The sequence below is a fragment of the Rhinolophus ferrumequinum genome, chromosome 24, assembly GCF_004115265.2.
Source record: "Rhinolophus ferrumequinum isolate MPI-CBG mRhiFer1 chromosome 24, mRhiFer1_v1.p, whole genome shotgun sequence".
In the NCBI taxonomy this organism is placed as follows: domain Eukaryota; kingdom Metazoa; phylum Chordata; class Mammalia; order Chiroptera; family Rhinolophidae; genus Rhinolophus; species Rhinolophus ferrumequinum.
Window position 1 is genome coordinate 7529110 of NC_046307.1, and position 22670 is coordinate 7551779.

At 37.4% G+C, this 22670-nt stretch overlaps 1 protein-coding gene across 1 annotated transcript; it reads right to left on the bottom strand.

The window, feature by feature from the left end:
* Window positions 1-4099: 4099 nt before the first annotated feature.
* Window positions 4100-4591, bottom strand: LOC117017052 (60S ribosomal protein L23a-like). Its single transcript, XM_033096938.1, has 2 exons — window positions 4449-4591; window positions 4100-4313 (listed from the first exon to the last, which is right to left on the bottom strand). Exons 1-2 carry the CDS (start codon window positions 4589-4591, stop codon window positions 4100-4102), a joined length of 357 nt encoding a protein of 118 aa, XP_032952829.1.
* Window positions 4592-22670: the final 18079 nt, after the last annotated feature.

Below are 22670 nucleotides of genomic sequence, written 5' to 3' on the forward strand. Positions count from 1 at the left end.
AATGAAACACATACATAAAGACAAGAAACAAAGAAAATTGAGAAATTAATGAACTAGAAAACAAAGAAACAATGGAAAGAAGCTGAAAAATAAAACCTGATTCTTTGGAAAGACAACTATAATAGATAAACCTCTAGCAAGTATAATCAAAAGTAAGAGAAGGCCATAAATATATATATGTGTATATATATATATATATATATATATATATATATATATACACACACACACATATATATGTCTCTGTGTATATATATATGCAAATAACCAGAGGAAACTTATATTTTATATATGTATATATATATAAAACTTTATACACATATGTACATGAGGTGTGACCAAAACATATGGTGAATGTTTAAATAAATAAAAAATTATTTTACAGTAAAATCCACATTGCAATTAATCCCTCTCAAAATACTCCCCCTTGCTTCCAATGCACTTGTCCCATCATTCTTGCCAATTTCTGAAGAGTTTTGGAAGTCCTCTTTCATGAGTGTCTTTAGTTGTGTTGTCGTGACTGCCTCATGTCCTGAATCAATTCAAAACCTTTAACTTTCGTGTCATTTTGACTTTGGGGAAGAGTCAGAAGTCGCACAGTGCCAGATTAGGTGAATAAGGTGGATGAAGGCACACTGTCATGTTTTTATTTGACAGAATACTGTACAAGAACAATATGTTGTGATCAACAAATATGGTGAATGGTGCTGCCAAGTGCCATCCAATGGAAAGGCAGGGATCTTCAATACGTGGAGTGGAGCATCGAACCTTAGTAACAGTGTGTGACAAGTTTCAACTTGTTTGGTGCCGTCAGTTGGGTTTGAGCTATAGTTGAGAGAAGGTGTGTTTTAAAGTGTGCCATAAATCATCCTCCATTATGACAATGCTCTGTGTCACACATCGCTTCTGGTATACAGAAATTTCTGTCAAATAAAAACATTACTGTGTGTCCTCATCTACCTTATTCACCGGATCTGGCACCGTGCGACTTCTGGCTCTTCCCCAGAATCAAAATGATTCAGGACATCAAAGCAGCCACAACAGTGCAATTAAAGACACTCACAAAAGAGGACTTCCAGAACTGCTTCAGCAAGTGGCAAGAACGATGGGATAAGTGTGTTTGAAGCAAGGAGGTGTATTTTGAGGGGGATTAATGGCAATGTGTCTTTTACTGTAATAATTTTTTTTTATTTAAGCATTCACTGTATTGTTTGATCACACCTCGTACACACTCAACACACACACACATACATGCACACACTCACACACAGATATACACATATATATATATCGTGTTTCCCCAAAAATAAGACCGGGTCTTACATTAATTTTTGTTCCAAAAGACGCATTAGGACGTATTTTCAGGGGATGTCTTATTTTTTCATGTAAAACAATCTACATTTATTGAAATACAGTCATGTCATCTTCTTCTGGAACATCGTCATAGTGGACTAAATGCATCCATCTTGCTGACGATCTTAACTGAGGTTTATTTTGGAGGTAGGTCTTACTTTCAGGGAACACAGCACATACCTCACTTCATAGACACAAATTAATTAGTTCAAGAGGGTTTAATATTGTAAATACAACAAATATATGTATATTATATGTTACATAATGTATAAATATGCATATATGAGGTCTCACAATTAAGTTCATGAACTCATCCTAGAAAAAGTGCTACATACCTCATTGCTGAATATCACTACGGTCACCTTCGCAATACTGCTCTTGGGAAGCTATGCACTGACAACAGTGCCTAGTTCACCCTTCAAAGCACTTTTGGAATTCTTTTTCTGGAATGGCCATCAGAGCTGTCCTATTACCCTTGATGTCCTGAATGTCATCAAAATGTCTTCCTTTCAGTATTTCTTTTACCTGCAGGTAAAGAAAGAAGTCATTGGGGGCCAGATTAGGTGAGTAGGGAGGGTGTTCCCATACAGTTATTTGATTACTGGCTAAAAACTCCCTCACAGACTGTGCTGTGTGAGCTGGTGCATTGTCATGGTGCAAGAGCCATGAATTGTTGGTGAAAAGTTCAGGTTGTTTTGGTCTAAATTTTTCATGCAGCCTTTTCAGCACTTCCAAGTAGTAAACTGGGTTAACTTTTTGTCAAGTTGGTACAAATTCATAATGAGTAATCCCTCTCATATCAAAAAAGGTTAGCAATAAGTTCTCGAAGTTAATTGTCAGACCTCGTATAAATATACATATGCACATTCAAAGGGAATAACAAATTGACTGTATAATAATTTAAATATGTTGTATTATAAAAGACATACACATTACCAGAATATAAATAATTGCCTAGTAGAAAATATTTACAATACATACTAGAGAGATTAAATATCCTTAATATATGAAGAGTTCCTAGGCATTTATAAATCAAGAAATTTTAAAAATAAGCGACAAGTCAACAAATAAATATATATATAAAATGTATATATAATATGTACATATAATATGTATATAAAACCTTTCCACCAAGCATTTCTTATTTCTTAAAATTTGCTTGATCATAGTTTTTTTCTATTTCTTCTATAATTTCTCAACTAAAAATTTATTTTAAGGTTCTATTACTAAATTGTAAAAGCTCATGACAATTGCTGAGTAATAGGTCCCAAAGAAAATGTCAACACATTTCAAAGAATCAATATTATAAACTCTGTTTTCTATAACCAAAATTCAATAGTACTTATAGTCGATAATAAAAAGTAAAATATACAAACATATTTTGGGAAACAAATTAGGATTTCTAATTAATTCTTGGTTGAAATAAGAAGCAGTGGTTGTAAGTAAAAAAAAATATGTAACACTAAAGGATAAGGAAATCATCAGTTTATCAAAATTTGTGTGATGCAGATATGCCATACTTAAAGAAGAATTAATCACCTTAAATTTTATCTATGAGTTACATTGGTTAGAGTAAAGTCTAAGCTATTATAAAAGAGAGCCCAAAATATTTTTGCTTGAATATGTAGATTTCTGTTCCACAAAATTGGACAGAAGTGAGTGGTCTGAAGCTGGCAGGGCATCTCAGGTCATCACTACTTCCCAGAAAGTGAGAAAAGGAATAAGGACAGTCCAAGAAAGATGGCTTTATCTTTAAAGGGTTGACACAGAAGTTGCACACATCATTTACTGACTCAAAGTTAAACACAGGCCACATAAAATGCAAAAGGAGAGTAAGTGGAGGATAGATTCCTTGGCACAGTGGTTTCTGTTACATGTGGTTAATTTGAACTTGATACTAATGGAGAAAAGGAAAACACAAATTACATTTTAATAAAAAATAACTTCAGAAGTACAAGAGGAACAACAGTAAACCTGAGGAAAACAGAGGAAAGAATAAAGATCAAAGTAAAAATGGATGAAAAAGAATCAAAGAAAAAATTAACAAAAATCAATGTGGTTCTTTGACAAAATGAAGGAATTTGATAACTCCTCTGGCAGAACTGATAAAAAAGGGGGGCATGGCTCAAATAAATTAGGAATGAAGAAGATATTTTTACATATACAGTCTGTATTAAAATCATAAGATGACTGATCGATTTTATGTCAATGACTGTCAATAGTCATATGGAATAATTTTATAAATAAATATTTGTACAGAAAAACATTAAATAAATTGAAATGGGCATCAGAAAGGCTCACCATGTAAAAGACACCAAGCCGAGAATATTTTGGAGCTGAGTTTTCCTAAATCTCCAGGGTATAGATAATTGTTTTCTTAGATAAATGATTCTAAAGAATAGAAAATGATTGTAAAATACTTATAAAGTCCTTTTATGAAACAGAAGAAACTTTTTATCAAATCCAGAGAAGTACAATACAAGAAAAGAAAATTACATGCAGGCCTGATTTATGAATATAGATGTGCATTAGAATATAGAAATGAGAGATGATTTCCAGAACCAGGAAAGAGAAAAATATTTTTGAGCTAGACAGTGATAGAGCTGTGAGAATACTCAGAAATCGATAGATGAGGATGGAAAGAAAGGGATGAAAAAAACCTGTATCCTTTTTGTTTTGTTATGCTTCTTTTTTTTTTTTTACAGTGAAAATTTTTTATATTTAGAATTAGCCAGCTAGACTCAGTTTAAATGATCCCAATTTCGTTAGCAACATCCAAATCATCATAGTTGGGAGCCAGGGGAACATATGCCTTCTTCTCTCCATCAGGCCTGATCAGGGTGCTGACCGTGGCCACATCAATGTCACAGAGCTTCTTCACAGCCTGTTTGATCTGGTGCTTGCTGGCCTTGACATCCACAATGAACACAAATGTATGTTGTCTTCTCTCTTCTTCACGGCTGACTCAGTAGTTAGGGGAACTTGGTGATGGCATAGTGGTCAAGCTTGTTTCTCCTGGGGGGTGCTCTTCCGAGGATATTTATGCTGCCTTTGGAGCTACAGTGTCTTGGGACCTCAGAAGGTGGGGGACGTACTGATCTTCTTTTTTTGTGTGGCCTTGGACGCCTTTCAGCTCTGCTTTCTTTGGCTTCAAAGCCTTTGCTTTGGCTTCGGCTTTGGGTGAGTCAGGGGCTTCCTTCTTTGCTTTCGGTGCCATCTTCATGAAAAGACGCTTCATCGTGTTTTTCTTTTTTGAGTAATTTTTTATTAGTTTCAGGTGTACAAAACAACATACTGATTAGACATTTGCACCCCTCACAAAGTGATAATCCCCCCAAGTCTACTACTCCTCTGACACCGTACATAGCTGTTATAGTACCATTGACTATATTCCCTATGCTATACTTTACATCCCGTGATTTTATATATATACAGAATGTGCCAAAAAAGTGTATACACATTTTAAGAAAGGAAGAAACTGTATTAAAATTGTAATACAATGAATGATGCTAGCATTCATTCAATTAACGCCATCTTTTGAGCAAATGTCACACTACACATTGCTACGTAATTCAATTCAACTTTGAAAAGTAATACATAGATAACATCTCTTAAAATGTATGCACTTTTTTGGCCATATGTATAATTATAGTTAACATTCAATATTATTTTACATTAGTTTCAGGTGTACGGCTCAGTGGTTAGGCATTTACATAATCTGTAAAGTGATCCCCCCATAAGTCCAGTGCCCATCTGACACCCTACATAGTCTTTACAACATTATTGATGAGGTGCTTCATCTTTTAATTAAATTTTTTATTTTGACATAATTGTAGATTCAAATGCAGTTATAAGAAATAACGCAGAGGGATCCTGTGTACCCTTCACCCAGTTTCTCCCAATGATAACATCTAGCAAAACTAAACTATAACAGGAGATTGACATTGACATAGTCAAAATACAGAACTTTGCCATCACTACAAGGATCCCTCGTCCTTTTATAGCAACTGCTTTCTTGTTTCTGCCCCCACCCCCTCCTAAATCCCTAGCAATCACTATGCTGTCCTCCATTTCTATAATTTTTCGTCTCAAGAATGTTGTATAAATGGAATCATACAATATGTAACCTTTTCGAGATTTTTTTTTCCACTTGGCATACTATCTCTGGATATTTATCCGGGTTGTTGCATGTGTCAGTAGTTCATGTGTCATGTATCAGTGTTCATGTTGCATGAATCAATTTTTCTTGCTGAGTAATATTTTAGTAGTATTCCATGTTATGCATGTAGTACAGTTTGTTTAATCATTAGCATAAATGGCCTCAAGGTCCAACCATGTTATAACCTATAGCTTCATAATATATTTTCAAATCAGGAAGTACAATACCTCCAGCTTTCTTGCCCTTCTTTCTCAAGATTGATTTGGGTATTTGGGGTCTTTTGTAGTTCCATACAAATTTTAGGATTGTTTTTTCTGTTTCTGTAAGAAATGCCATTGGAATTTTGATAGGGATTGCATTGAATCTATAGATGGTTTTGGGTAGTCTGAACATTTTAACATTATGGATTCTTCCAATCCATGAACATGGGGTATTGTTCCATTTATTTGTGTCTTCTTTAATTTCTTTCATCACTGGCTTATAGTTTTCAGTGTACAGATCTTTCACCTCCTTGTTTAGATTTATTCCTAAGTATTATTATTTATGATGCTGTTTTAAGTGGGATTGTTTTCTAATTTCCTTTCCTTTTTTTTTCTTTAACTTTTTAAAATTTTATTTTAAGTGGGTTTTTTCAGGACCCATCAACTCCAAGTCAAGTAGTTGTTTCAATCTAATTGTGGAGGGCACAGCTCACAGTGGCCCATGTGGGGATCAAACTGGCAACCTTGTTAAGAGCACCAGCCAACTGAGCAAACCAGCCTCCCCTCTGATTTCCTTTTCAAATAGTTTGTTGACAGTATATAGAAATGTAACTGGTTTTTTTATGTTGATTTTATATTCTGCAACTTAATTTGTTTAGTAGTTCAGTTTTTTGTGGAATCTTTAGAGTTTTCTATATATAAAATCATGTCATTTGCAAACTGGGATAATTTACTTCTTCCTTTCCAATTTAGATGACGTTTATTTCTTTTACTTGTTAACTGCCCAGGCTAAGGCTCCCACTACTGTGTTAAATAGAAGTGGTGAGGGTAGAGATCTTTGCCTTGTTCCTGAATTTAGAGGAAAAGCTTTCAGTTTACCATTGAGTATGATGTTAGCTGTGGGCTTCTCATTATTATGTTGAGGTATTTTCTTTCTATTTGTAATTTCAAAAGAGTTTTTATCATGAAAGGGTGTTGAATTTTATCAAATATCTTATCTGCATTCATTTAGATAATCGTGATTTTTATCCTTTAATGCTGTTCATGTGGTGTATCATATTAATTAATTTGTGTATATTGAACCATTTTTGCATTACAGGGATAAATTTCACTTGGTCATGGCATATGATCCTTTTAATGTGCTGTTGTATTCAACTTTGCTAGTATTCAAATGCTACTATTTTGCATTATTGTATCTTCTTGGAGATTGTATGCAATATATAGTTAGATCTTGTTTTTTTGATTCACTCTGACAATCAATTTTTTTATTTGTTCAATTAGGCCATTTATATTCAAAGTTATTATTGACATAGTTGGATTAATATTTACCATATTTGTTACTGTTTTCTATTTCTTGCCCTTGTTCTTTGTTCCTATTTATTTTTTGGTTTTTTAAAATTAGTTTCAGGTGTACAAAACAATGTAATAGTTTATAAATGACTTTATCATTTATATCCCTCACAAAGTGATAACTTCCCTCCCCCAATCTACTATCCCTCTGGCATCACATATAGCCGTTACATTTCCACTGTCTTTATTCTAATGCTGTACTCCACTTCTTGTAAATATATATATATATATACACACACACACACACACACACACACACACAGAGAGAGAGAGAGAGAGAGAGAGAGAGAGAGAGAGAGAGAGAGAGAGAGAGAGAGAGAGAGAATTATAGTTGACATTCATTATTGGTCAGCTTCTTAATCTATTTTGAGTCAGTTTTTTATGCGGTATAATGTAAGGATCCAACTTCCTTCTTTTGCATGTGGATACCCAGTTTTTCCACCATCGTTTGTTCAAGAGACTGTCCTTTCCCCCATTGAATGGTATGGGCTCCTGTTTTGAAGAACACTGGACCACGATCTTGGTGATTTCTTTCTGGGAAGCTCGAAGCTCTGTTCTAGTCCATTGGTCTATAAGTGTGTCTATGGCAGTACCACACTGTTTTCATTACTGTAGCTTTGTAATATATTTTGAAATCAGGAAATGTGAGACACCCAACTTTGTACTTTTTCACTATTCTTTTGACTATGTAAAGGTTTTTTTTTGTTTTTTTTTTTAAGTGCAAGTTTTCTATCTGCAGGGCAGAGAGACTAGCAGCTGCTTTTGTAAAATGCATATTAGTCAAATAAGAGGAAGCGATGCACCTTATGGATGCTGTGATTCAGTGGAATAAAAGTGTTGGAATCCTGGGAGAAAAACAGTCACTGCCACTTCAATAAAAATCTGCTTCCCACACCACCCTTAGATCTTATGTGCAGAAACTTTTCCTCAAGTTTGGAACCATGTGCATCAAAGGGTGTTTCTCTTTTTCAATTTAGGGATGTTGAGGACTCCATACTGGTTATGTAGTCTATACCAAAATTGTTGAAACTTTGGGGGATATAAATAGGTAATTTGTCCATTCACTGATAGTATATATATATATATATATATATATATATATATATATATATATATATATATATATCCTGTGCCCTACGATGTGCTCTGGGCATGCAACAGTGGCCACAGACCCAGCCTTGCCCGAAAAGGACTGGATTCAGCAGCTTCTTATGAATGTGGACGTAGCCTAACGTGTGTTGATGTAGGAGACAATTGCACATTTGCCTCTTCAGCTATAGAGTAATTTCCTAATTTTTCAAGGGCATACTCTTTGATAAGCTTTCGCTAAGGGGAAGGGACACTTGCTAATTTTCCGTATAGGAAATTCAAGCCCTCTGTGGGTATGAACTGAGAACAAAACTCATGCCATTCTGTACTATAACTTTTAACGAGAAGTTTTACTTTAATTTAAATATATTTTAAGTTTAAATATGTGATTTATTTCCTCCTCTAAAGTCATGAAAGAAACGCTTATGCTCGTGTGAATGGTGTGAGCTGAGATATTTACTGGTGAGGGGAAAGAAAACAGAACTGAAGCCATGGTCTGCTGCATGGAAGAAGGCGCTAACTTGTACCAAAGCTGCTTTTAAAGAATAATTAGCTTGAATATTTGTACTTACTGGGAAATTCTCTACCTTGAGGTTGAAACTAAACGCATAAAGAAATTTGGTTTAATCTAAAGGATATTCATCACTTAGACACATTTTCCATCAAAAGAGTTTAAAATGTTAAGCAGCTATTAAAGCCCCAGTTGGTGGTGTCCGGAGAGGCTGGGCTTGACAGCAATGTTCAGATTTCTATTGCACCACTCTACTATTACATAGGTTTTCGATTTGGAATTGATTTTAATTAACCTATTTGCACCTCATCTTCATCTTTGTATGTATTTCTTCATCTCTAAATGTGCATTGTTCGGAGTATTAAATGAGTTAATATTTAAAAGCATTTACAACATGGCCTGGGACATAGTATACATTATATAAATGTTAAACAATAAATTTGGAAAGTTGGTAGTTTTATGTGGTTTGTCTATTTGATTTTGTTTGAAAAGCTTTGAAGTTTATAACCAAGAAGGAACTACTTTTATGGAATTGGGGGAATATATATATATAACACAGAAACTCCACTTTTCCTATAATATGATACAGGTAATATCATAAAGGTTATACATCCCTTTCTTTGTTCAAATGTATTGTTTAGCTCTTAGTATTAATTTGTTTGTATTTCCTGGACATTTTTGCTGGTTTGGGGTGATTTGGGATAATGCCAAACTGAAATGACAGCTCTCTGTCTATTTATGAGCTTCTGAGAAATTAGATTTAGGTTTAACAATTTTATCAAGAAGCATTTAGTGTTCTAGAAATAATCTTTTGTCTCTGGTTTGGTTCACATTCTGCAAAATCTCCAAGGTTTGAAGTAGTGGAAACTTATTAGGAGAAAGAGAGCACTCAGAGACTACTTTATGAAATATTCTTTCTTTGCAGCTGTCTATGGATCAAAGTTGGAGATAGGACCCCGACATTGTGATTTAATTCTTAAAAATGAAATTTGCCATTTTTTACTGAATTATTTAATTCTCCTTTCTATGTGAGTGAAATTTTAGCTACAAAACTTGGTTTGTTAAAACTTCTTCATTAAAACTGTGAAAATACCCTTTAAATATGTGCATACTCAAAACCAGGTTCAGTTTCATAGAATGCTTCAGTGAAGGTATAGTAGCCTCTGGAGACATTGACATGTTTTATGTGTTAGCATAACAAGAAAGTATCAAAGAAATGCCCTGATAAGAGATTAATGTGCCAAGGTTCTGTCAGTGTTAAAATGAAAAAGATGCCACTGGCAAAAAGGAAAACTTCAGACTTTGGAAAATGCTTCCAATATGAAGCTACTAGGCCTTTGATTCTGTTTTCTAGGTCATTGTTTCCCAAACTAAATGTTGAACCCCCAGTGGGACTGTGAAGCTATTGTGAGTGTTCTTGGTGATCAGAGCAGGAGAGACCCAACAGTGACAGGTAGCACAGAGGGACTGCCGGCTGTTACACAAATGAAGCAGATGCCTCTCTCCTCAGGTCCCTTCTTCAATAGCCCCGAATCAAGACTTTCTTCTAGATGTCAGACCTCTGCCTTCCTGACAGAGAGGTGAGTACTGGAAACTTCGTCTTCATTGTTTCCCTTTCCTTAATAATTATAGCTAATGACTATTGCAGAATTGTTTTGTTCCATGACAGTGTACTGAGTGTATTAGATAATTTATTTCATTTAAACCTCAGCATACTTCTATGAGATAGGTACTGTTTTTCCTCCAGTTCATAAAGAGAGAAGCTGAGGCTTGAGGAGTGTTAGTGATTTGTACAAGGTCATTCAGCTAAACAGAGCTGGACCAGTTGTTTTGGGTTTTTGCCCCCTTCTTCTGCCTCCACCCCCCACCCCCACCCTCCACTCCGGTTCAAGCCATTGTTTCTCAGTCTAGTTGTGCAGGACACAGCTCCCTGGCCCATGCTGGTATTACGAGCCTTTCACTCCCCCTGGCTGAGGCAGGCGGTCGCCAGTCAGCTGTCGGCCGCTAACAGCAGCTCACAGCAGCTCTCGCTGGCTGCCGGCCGGTCACGATGGCTGCCAGCCACTCATGCTGACCACCGGCCGCTCTTGGCAGCACACGGTAGCCTGCAGCAACACTCAGCGGCCCAGAGCTGCTCACACCCACCTCCGGCTGCTCACGGCAGCCCAGCTCCAGGGAGAGCTGTTGTTTACAATCTCAGCTGTAGAGGGCACAGCTCACTGGCCCATGTGGGAATCAAACCGACGTTAGGAGCACGGTGCTGCAACCACCTGAGCCACCAGGCCAGCCCCAGACCAGTTTTGAATGCAGACTTGCAGGACCCACAGCCGCTTCTCTTTTGTCTTCTTTTGTTTTCATCATTGAATCAAGTTGGACGAAATGGTCTGAGAACCAGTCTTCCATCATGATCAACTAGGCTGAGGATGGGGAGCAAGCCATCTCAGTGGGGCCTCTTAGACAGAAAATCCTGAGAAGCTTTTCCAAGGGCAAAACCACTTCCTATAGAGATTAAGAAACATCCTTTAGGACTCTCTAGCTCCATTTAAGAATTCCTTTGTCTAACGAGAGAAAGAGAAATTATTATTTTTAAAATATAGCAGATATGAAGGGCCGAGAGGTTGACAAAGTTTGGGAACTTTATTAGTTAATTCTCTAGTTTCTCAGATTGCTTTGACACAGTTACATATTTTAGGTGAGAGTGACATCATTGCCTAAGAATTCTTTTCAGAAAGTTGCTGAAGTGTCTCCCTCTCACCTGCTCTTTGCTTCCTTCTGCTATTCCCCACTTCTCGTGACGGTAACTGTGTACTCGTTGTTGAGAATTAAGAGACACATTTAACAGCTTAATTCTGCCAAATGAATTCCAAAATTAAATAGAAATGAGACTTCCAGTATGGTGGCAAAAAGAGCTGGGGCAAGTCCATCCACAAACGATTAAAAAAAAATAATAACCTGGACAATATTATTAAAGATAATTAGTTGAAGGCAGTAGGAAATTTCCAAGGAAAAACTCTTGAAAGACTTATTCACTGGGTAAGAGCTGTGAGTGACTTTCTCATTTAGGGGTGCTCCCACAACCCAACTCCAGCCTAAGAAAACCTCAGCCTTACTAGCATGAAGAGGAAAGTATCACAGTTTAGAGGAACAGAGACACTGGTTAAGTTACAGGGCAATTTTGGAAATTGTAAAGCCACATTTACCTTTACACATTTACATTTACACAGGTTGTTTCTTTTTGCCCCTCAAATAGGATTTTGGGCCATGTCTTTCTCCTGAGAGGCCATTCTCTCAGTGCTCTGAGATAGTCTGTAATCTCATATTTGTACTATATTATCTCTTTCTTAAAATTGCAATTTACTTGAGAAACCCTGCACGTGTTGGGATATTTAGGGCAGAGTAGACATGTCAGGCCTTCATTTTTAACTTGGGTGGTAGGCTGAAGACTTCCTTTGGGAGGTGACGGCTGTGAGTGTGGAGGAAAACAGGTGCATTCTCCAGAAGAGAAACTTGCCTTTCACTCTTGTGACCGTACTTCTGGTTGTTCATATAAAACATACCCAGCAGAATCCACCGGGTGCCCAAGTGTTATGTCCTGTTAATTTGGATAATGCCAGCAACAAGCTGGGGTGGCACATGTGCTCAGAACAGATCGGTGGCTTGGAAGGCACTGAAATGTTTGCTGAATTTGCATCAGTTTGCAGACATTCACCAGATTTAGGTACCCCTAGAAGAGGAGGAAAACATGGATGGAGCCTGGCCTGTGCTCTTAATTCGCCCTGTACACACGATGGCCATCAAGATGACTGGATCTGCACATGTATCACTCTTCTAGAGACTGATTCGGTCTCCTCCTGGGTGACTGTATTAGTTAGTGTTCCTCAGAGAAGCAGAATCAGTCATCCACATATATGTATATGTGTGAAGAGATTTATTGTAAGGAATTGGCTCATGTGACTGTGGAGGCGGAGCCGTCCCAAGTATTGCAGTGAACAAGCTGGAGGCCCAGAGAGCTGAGGGTGTGGTTCTAGTCTGAGTCTGAAGGCCTGAGAACCAGGCCGCATGGAGTCTAAGTTCTAGTCTGAGTGTGCGTTTGAAGGTAGGAGACCAGTGTTCCAGCTCAAAGACAGGCAGAGAGAATTCTTTCTTACTCTATTCCGGCTTTCAGCAGATGGGGTGAGGCCCGACTACACTGGGGAAGGCATCTATTCTGTTTTACTCAGTCTACCAATTCACATGTGAATCTCGGCCAGAAACTCCCTCACAAACGTACTCAGAATAACATTTAACCATATACCTGCATAACCATGGCCCAGTCAAGCTGACACGTAAAAGTAACCATCACAGTGACTCACAGTGAACTCTGTGAATTCTATCTGGTTAATCTCTTTGGCCAAAGAGCTGATCTTGGTTAGAAAAGCACAGCCCATAACCTCATGCCTCTGATGGGCCATAGGTTGGGCTGGGCCAAATTCTTGTTACCTGAAGGTTCAGTAACTATTACGGTGAGGCTATGACAAAGCCACCCAGGCAAAACTAGAAACTGGTTAATATTCCCGGTTAATATTCAGCCAGAAGAAATACATCTTAGACATAAATGTCCTTGAGCACACATTAAAATCTACTTGGAGAAATACCAAACTGACGATGAGTGTAGCACAGGACACCCTCAATGAGAAGAGGAAAGCTGTGGGAGGACCGGGTGAGGGACTGAGTGAGGAAGGCATTTTACTTGTGTCCCAAATTGTGTTTTTTTTTCCATCATTTGTCTTCGCCCCTGATTTTTGGGGGAAGCTTTTTTAAAATTGCGGTATAATTCACGTACCATAAAATCCATGACTTCAAACTGTATAATTCAGTGATTTTCAGTATATTCATATGGTTGTACAGCCATAGCATTATCTAAGTTCAGAACATTTTTTTCACCCTCAGGGCAGATTTTTGCAGCAGGTAATGTTTTCTTGAATTTTACCCATCACATTCCAATCTTACAAAGGCAGCTGCACGAATTTATTGATGAAATATGACTCATCCATCTAGATAGAGATATATTATATATATATATTACTATATGTTAATAATATATATTAATATATTATATTACGTTACATTATACCCAGTCTTATAGTAAAATAAAACCAAATCTTATATTAATTTTTGCTCCAAAAGATGCATTAGAGCTGATTGTCTGGCTAGGTCTTATTTCCGGGAAATACAGTAAATAACCAACCAAGAACATTCCAGAAAAGACAACATCACAGAGCAGTTTACTGCTAGTTGATCCAGTCTACGTGCTGCAATGTTTATAATAGAAAGGTATCACGGAGAGACTTGAGCCATAGCATGTAAGAATGTCTTCTTAGAATAAGATTGCCCTTTGATTCTCTACTACACCCATACAAATTGTTGGTGTTGGGTGAAGGGAGCCTGGGAGAGGCGATGAGAGGGGAAGCTGCCGCGAGTCTGCTGTCCTCCTTTAGTGCCTTACTGTTTATCACTGGCTGTCCCTTTCTTGTGTCAATGCCTGAAAAGTATCCAACCAAGAGTCCTGTCTTATTCATTTCTAATACTGTTATATGTATTTATTTAATATTCAATGCTGACACTCTTGAGCCAGTATCCGTAGGAGATACATTTTCAGTTATTTTTCTCCTGGGGCTAGTAAGTCTCATCTGAGTTGCGGAGCTGTCTTGCCTGTATGCTGTGTGCTCAGCTATTTGTGACCTAGATGGAGTCACTGGGCCTCTGCAGCAAAGGTCCAGGGAAGAGACCTGGCACTGACCTGTCTCGGGCTCCTACCCACTGCTCATTGCCTGCTTGTCTCTTTTCCCCACTGAATGGGTGTTCCATGAAGGAAAGGTTTTTTCCTTATCTACTGTCAATTCCCCGTATGTTACATAGCGCCCTGCAAAAGGCAGATGTCCCACCGGTGTCTGCATTGTGAGTGACCTCCCTAAACACCTGCGTCCTCCTGGTCATACTCATTTATGAGGACAATGGCTCTAGCAAAGTGTTCGCAGTCATCTTATTTTCATAGCGGCAAACCCCAGTCGGCGCTGAGTAAGAGCCTGGCTCTTAAAAACTCATTAAAGTCCCAAGCACTCTGTTGATGGCAGAATGAATGTAATTTTTCCTGGTGAAACAGGAGCAACTCAAGTAACACTCAGTATTTTTTTTTTTCCCATGTACTTTGGCCTGCAGGCTACAAACAAATGGAAAGTAATTTTATCCCTGCCAAACAGTCACCTTCGGGGAATCCCAGGGCCTGTGGTATCTTGCATTGCTGAAAATAACTGTTGTCTTCTTAAGACATACATCTGTATGGTGGTTGCCAGAAGGGAGGGGGTTGGGGGTGGGCAAAAGGAGTGAAGGGAGTCAGGAAGTGCAAACTTCCAAATATAAAATGAGTCATGGGGATGTAATGTACAGCATGGTGATTATAATCGATAATAATATATTGCAAATGTGAAAGTTGCTAAGTAAATCTTAAATGTTCTCAACACAAGAAAAAAAAATTTTGTAGCTTTGTATGGGGACAGATGGCAACAAGACTTATTATGGTGATCATTTTGCAATGTATACAAATGTCCAATCATTATGCTGTACACCTGAAACTAATATAATGTGTATCAATTATACTTCAATTAGAAAAAAACACATTTCTGGTGAAGGATTTGCATCCAGAATATATAAAGAATTCTGAAAACTTAATAATAATAAAACAACAATGTAGTTTTAAAACTACATCTGGAGATTGTGTTCTGATGGGGATTATTTAGTTATTTGTGATAATGCATCAGAGGAAGAACCCAGAATGTTGTCCTTCTATTGCCTCAGACTCTGGAGATATTTGCAGGAAATTAGATACTTTGCTTCTGAGAAAATTGTTTGGCTCTAGTTGTTTCCCACTTCAAAGCATTCCTTTGCCTCTGCCATGGGATATTATGGAAGTTCCTGGGTTTTTTTTTGTTGTTGTTGTTTTTAAATCAGAGCTACCCCTGTTTGTCTTTTATCCTCAAGAGCAAGTCATGCCCGAGAGGTGACGGTTAAGAGCCAGGTGACCTTTTCCTTTTTCTTACATTACGCTTGATACCTAATGGTGACAGGCTGTGACGTATCCAGCTTTATTTAGTACAAATTAGCCCATTTGTTTTCTTTAGTGTCTCTGATGTCTCTCATATCAGATTATTGATAAAGTCACCATTGCTTTCTTGTAAGTCTCTGTTACCATTTCTTTGCCAGTGTTTCTTGTTTACATGTCTTGTGTCGGTTACTATTTCTATTCTGATACGGTACTTCCTTTTTTGGCTCTTTTGTTTTCCTTTCCTATCTTTTGGATTTTTCCTCTTAAGAGTTATACTTTGCATAAACTCTCAGGTCAAGTTGACCCACTTTTCACCTGAGCTCTTATTTAAGATCCACTTGATTGAGAAATTCTTCCTGGACCTAGATTATGGGATGACTAGAAAAAATATTTCCTGAGCTTCAAACAAATTTTAAAAAGCCGACTGTGACTATTTCTGTTCCCTAAAATTGCCCAGCATTTGCCAACCCACCTTCTTAACTCTGTGTGAACATGGCCTTCCTCGTAATGGTGTGAAGGATGAAAGGGAAGGAATAACTCATCTTTCCTCTTACATCAAAAATAAAGTGAAAAGTCCTCAGGAACTCCTGTGACATGGCCATTATAAATAACATCATTTTACAGCTGAAGTCGCCAACTTCTAGAAAGGGTAATCTTCAGTCTACACCACTAAAAACTGAAGGAACTGGGATTCGAAGCCTGGCAATGAGATTTCCAATCCCAAACTCTCCCTCTTGAATATGCTTTGATCTCTGGGGCACATTTAAAATGAATCCATTTTCCAGTGATATAGTTATAACAATAATGGGAAAAGGAGGTAGGGAAAGAAGTAAGTCACATAATAATAGATGACTATCTTATTACATATTAATTTAGTCCTAAGGGCCAGCATTCTTCTCCATGCTGGGGCTAGATCAGTGGACAAGGCGGACGAGCCTTGCTTGTTGGAGTTTCCATTCAGAGAAAGGAGGCAGATATTAGCAGACAAACAGGTAGCAAACAAGAAATTGTCAGATAATGGTCAGAGCTATGAGGGATAAAGGAAGGTGATTTGATTGTAACTGTGGAGTGAAACTACCTTGGATGGGTGGCCTGGGAAGACCTTTCAGAAGAGGTGACTTTGGAGCTGAGAAGTCAATAGTTGAGATTTTATTCATTGGTATTAAGAATTAGGAATAAATGTTTTCAAATGTATCAAAAAGTTTGGGGAAAAGTAAAATCCTTCCAAAGCCCAAACAAAACCTAAGTGAAGCATACTCTTATTTCACCCCAGATAAATGTAGATAAACAACTTCCAAGTCTCTTTTCTCTCTGAAGTTTATCCTTCTCTCCATTTTCCATTTTATTTTTATCAAGTTACGTATACAAAAAGTTTAAAAAGTCAAATAGTTCTAAAAGATCTTAAAAGGAAAAAGAACTGTCTTCTGTTGAGCTTATCCCCACCTGTAGGTCCCACATCTCAGGAACAACCCCTTTCAATCTTTGTTATTTTCTTAGATTTTTGCCTCCATTACTTCATAATTATAGGTTGAGACACTATTTCTTGATTTTTCAGTTTTATGTGGTATGTTTTGATTTATTCTATTGAAAAGGATATTTTCTTTTTTATACTCTCCTCCCACATCTCTTTTCTCCCATTTTCTTTTAAAAATAGTTGTATCATTAGCTCTCATTCCCTCAATTTAGATCTATTAATCTACATCTGTTAGATCTATTGTCAATTAGGTCATTAGAGTTTACATTATTACAGGGCATGATATAAATATTATTCACATGTGAGCCAAGTAGTTTACTATGATTCCATAGCCTGTCTTCTATATCCTTTTGACTTGCTAAGTGTTAACGATTTACTTATTTTAAAATTTGATTTGTTGTTTAGCTACCTACCATTAATTCATCCCCAAACTCTCCCTCAGAACTATCAATCTCTAACTATAAATGTGTTTTGGACCATAGGCATCCAAAACCCATTAAGTAGTCTATCAGTTTCAACTTTTTCTGGGAAACCTTTCGTTTTGAGCCCTCCATCCTCTTGCTCTAATCTGAACTGGTTGGTTTTTCATCTTTCTGAGACCCCACTTTCCAATTTTTTTAAAATTGGGAGCCCTGTTTCTTGGATTTCATGTCTTCCTTTTTCTTGAGTATGGTCAGCTGAATAATGATACCTTAAAGATGTGCACATCCCAGCCCCTACTTTACAGGCAAAAGAGACTTCCTTAGTCGATGCGATTAAGGACCTCGACATGGGGAGATTATTCTGGGTTATCCACGTGGACCCAATGTAATTACCTGAGTGTTTATAAGTGAACAAGGGAGGCAGCAGAGTCAGTATCAGAGTCACAGAGGCATCTGAAGATGCCATGTTGTTGACTTTGAAAAGATAGTAAGGACCACGAGGCTTCTAGAAGCTGGAGAAAATGAGGAAACAGATTTTCCTCTAGTGCTTCCAGTGGGAACAATTCTGCCTACACCTTGATTTTAGAACTTCTGACCTCCAGAACTGTAAGGTAATTAATTTGTCTTGTTTTAAACCACTAAGCTTGTGGTAGTTTGTTACAGCAGCAATAGAAAACGAGTACAGTAGCTTACTCTCTAATTTTGGTAGAGCATCTCCTCTAGCATCTTGAAAAAGAATGATAAATTTTTTTCAGAAGATAAATAAGGAAGATAAATTTTTTGATGGCTCACATATCCAAAAAGATTTTTACCTAAGAGTTCTTTGAGGACGGACATCATTTTCCCCAGGATTTTGAAGGTATTTCTTCCATTGTATTTTTAATTCCAGTGAGAAGTTTAATGTCATTCTGATTCCTGATCCTTTCTTTGTGCCCTGGTTTATTTTAGTTTTTTCCCTTGGAAAGCTTCTAATATATTCTTTTTGTTTTCAGTGTTGAGAATTTCTTGATTATGTGCTTTTGCTTTAATGTGAGTTTTCTTCTGTCCATTGTGTTAAGCACTCATTTTTGTGGAAAATTAACCTTTTCAGTTCTGAAACATTTTCTGAATTATTCATTTGATAATTCCTTCCCTCCCTTTCCTCTGTTCTCTGTTTCTGGAACTCTTGTTACTTGGCTGGTGGATCCTTGACGTTTCCGTTTTTCCCCTCATGATTTCTGTTTCTCTTTGCTCTACTTTCTTGACATTGCCTTAACCATATCCTCTACCTTTTAAGTTTGTCATTTCTTATCTCTGATTTTTAATTTCTAAGAGCTTTTACTTGATCTTTGAGTGTCCCTTAAAACTTTCCCCTTCTTTTTTTTTTTATAAATGTAGTGTTTTCTCTTTTCTTTTAAAAGAAAATAATTAAAATACTTGGCTCCCCTTATGGTATCTATTTCTGTCTTCCCAGCTTTTTGGTACGCTTCCTGTTGCAGGCTTTTCTGAAATGTCTGATGTTCCTCAATTACCTACTCACATTTAAGAGTGAGGCGCTAGAAAAAAGGGGTCAAATGTATGGTGACGGAAGGAGAACTGACTCTGGGAGGTGGGCACATAATGTGATATATAGATGATGTATTACAGAATTTTACACTATGTAATTTACTAACCATTGTCACCCCAATAAATTTAATTTAATTAAAAAAAAAAGAAAGCTGATTGGGAGCTCTGTGTCAATTGGGGTGTGTGTGTGTGTGTGTGTGTGTGTGTGTGTGTGTGACAGAGACATAAGCTGATGAGTGATAGTCTTCACTGAAGAGTCTTTGGCTTGGTTCTTTCAGGGATGCAATTTTAAAGATTATTGTAGGTCACTCCCTGCCCCCCTGACACACACACACACACACACACAATTGTGCTGATCTGTTACTTCAGAGACAAATCCTTTAATCTCTTGTCTAGAAGATAAAAAGTGTTTGCCAGTGTTGTTGGAGACAAATGGGAGAAGGGACCTATGCGTCTCATTGTTCAGTAGACAGCCATTCAATAACAGAAATGTGCTCCCATGTATATCGCACACGCATGTTTTTTGTCCAAACTTTCAGGGGAAAAAAATCTTTCGTTTTAATTTTTTAATTCAAATTTTTATTTGTTTACATTTACGTACTTGTTTTTTGTATTACAAAGGAATTTTAGCATTTATTTTTAACATACAAGAAATTTTATGTATGTAACAAATAATTACAAAACACAAGAAGAGATGCAAGGTACAAGAAATTTTATGTACCAGTACCGCTAACAGATTTACGATGTTTACGCATTATAGAAGGCCAAGAACTCTTCGTCGTCGTTGCAAATTCATCTTAAATTCAACAAAACTGATTGTCGTATTCCAGGGTACTGTTTTGCATACGGATATTGTTTTTAATTTCTAGAGTTACACTTTTAACTCATAAGCATAAATAAAAGAAGTAAAAACATTTATATAGATACAGAATTAGTACTACCCATATATAATGTGCATCCTTAATTTTCCCTCACTAATTTGGGCAAAAAAGTGCACACATTATACACGGCAAAATACGGTAATCCTTCTGTTTTTCAGTTTGCCTGGGGTCGTAAAGAGACTCCCTGACTTAACCTCTCCAAGTCCTCTTTGGGGATAGAGGATAGAATCTATGTTTTTGTTTTTGTTTTTTAAGATTTTTTATTGGGGAAGGGGAACAGGACTTTATTGGGAAACAGTGTGTATTTCCAGGACTTTTTTCCAAGTCAAGTTGTTGTCCTTTCAATCTTAGTTGTGGAGGGTGCCGTTCAGCCTCAAGTTGTTGTCCTTTCAGTCTTAGTTGTGGAGGGCGCAGCTCAGCTCCAGGTCCAGCTGCCGCTGTCAGTCGCAGGGGGCGCAGCCCACCATCCCTTGCGGGACTCGAGGAATTGAACCGGCAACCTTGTGGTTGAGAGGACGCGCTCCAACCAACTGAGCCATCTGGGAGCTCAGAGGACGCACTCCAACCAACTGAGCCATCTGGGAGCTCAGCGGCAGCTCAGCTCAAGGTGCCGTGTTCAATCTTAGTTGCAGGGGGCACTGCCCACCATCCCTTTCAGGACTCGAGGAATCGAACTGGCAACCTTGTGGTTGAGAGCCTACTGGCCCATGTGGGAATCGATCGGGCAGCCTTCGGAGTTAGGAGCACAGAGCTCCAACCGCCTGAGCCACCGGGACAGCCCAGAATCTATGTTTTTAACAGCTTCTTAAACAAATTCTTGAACGATCCTCCCGTATCAAACCCAATTGTATCCCTATAATGCCTCTCGATTTCTGAGAATTTCTTGGGTTCTGAGATCCAAAACAGCCAGCTTCTTGTTTCCTTCATTGGGACTTTTCCTGCTCTCTAATCTACCTTCCAGCTTCCAAAATTGCATCACTCTCCTTCCTTCTAAGAATCACTTTATTCTTATGAATCTTTAAAAATCTTTTCACTATCATTTTAATGAATTTCAGAAGAGAGCCGTGGAAACAAAATGCACTCAATCTTTCATGTTTAACAGAAGTTATATATATAAATAATTTACAATCATACTGATTTTTTAACAAACATTTTGTGGGCTCTGGTGCTCAGCCTCTCCGTCTGAAATTTACTCTCTTGTTTACTGAGGTACCTGATGAAGGAACTGATGAGCCTATAAAGTTATATAGTCCTTCTACCAATTTTCTGGCTATGTCAGCAGTTGGTACCTTATGCGTCATGGCAGAACTGAGGGCACCTTGTGCTCTGTCATTGATATATCCACATGTCATATAATCATTGTTTGAAAATTGATAATGGTTCAAAAATTATTGAGCTTTTCTTAAAAGTGCATTTTACTCAAAGACTATAACAGATACAATTTGTTTTTATGGTGTTTGAGAGACCCGTCCCATTGTTTTTTCTCACTTTAATAGAATTTTGATTTTTTTTCCCAAATTTATTGGGGTGACAATTGTTAGTAAAATTACATAGATTTCAGGTGTACAATTCTGTATTACATCATCTATAAATCCCATTGTGTGTTCACCACCCAGAGTCAGTTCTCCTTCCATCACCATATATTTGATTAGAATTTTGATTTTTAAAAAGTGATTTCTAAGAATTTTCCTGAAATTCCCACCTAGCACATTATTCTTTAGTTTGTTAACTTTTTATTCCACACTCTTCTGAATCTATATTTTCTGATTAAGTGGAGACACTGTTCATATCAGGCCACTCTGTAAAGTATTTGTCCTAAAATTGGTTTTTTAAGTTTCAAGAGAGTGCCTAGCTCTAATACTTTGGGATAAATAGATGAAATCCATGCTTACCTTATCAATGTTTTTAAGGATATTTATCTCCCTGGCTCCTTAATCCTAATCTTTTATAAAGGGAGACCCTAAATTATTTTAGTCTGGGTTCAAACTAGTATTTTTTATCATTTTAATTTTCTGTCTTTGGACCTTCTCCAACTTAGTTATGTTTATTTTGAGATTCATTAACCAGAGTCACATGGCACTTCTGGTGTGAATTCTTTTTTTCTCCCCCCTACTGTGAATTCTTCATGAGTTTTAATCAAGATAGAATTTTGTTTTCTATTTGGCTCAGTATATTTCCTGATGAGGCCCAGCGCTTTTCTTTTTGTGGACTTCATTCGAAGTCGTCAGAGCACCTGTAGTGGTAACTGGATTGACTTCTAGGACAAAAGTGTAATCTGTAGTTCTGTAATTTTTATTTACAATAAAAATGAGTAGGAACTAGAATGTTCTTCAGAAGTCATATCTCACAATTCCATGTGAGGGGAAACCTCAGTGGAGCTCAAGGGTCTGGGGTATAGGTTGCCCATAGGGTTTCCTGGCGGGAATTCCTGCCCGTTCTCAGGAAATTTTTTCGCTTTCCCATTCCCAAATACCAAGATATAAACTGTTTTCTGTTCTCCACAATGAATCATTTCCACAAAGTGACTGCTGATACTACCAATCACCTGAGTTCAAGAAGCTGATTTTCCCGATTTCCCGACCAACTTTTCTCCGGATTTGGGAAT

What these genes read in the sequence shown, in the direction of transcription:
- LOC117017052 (XM_033096938.1), bottom strand. Translation starts at nt 4,591, where the DNA reads ATGAAGCGTCTTTTCATGAAGATGGCACCGAAAGCAAAGAAGGAAGCC. An exon ending in CACACAAAAAAAGAAGATCA is followed by an intron (nt 4,314 to 4,448) that starts GTACGTCCCCCA and finishes CTACTGAGTCAG; the next exon opens with CCGTGAAGAAGAGAGAAGAC.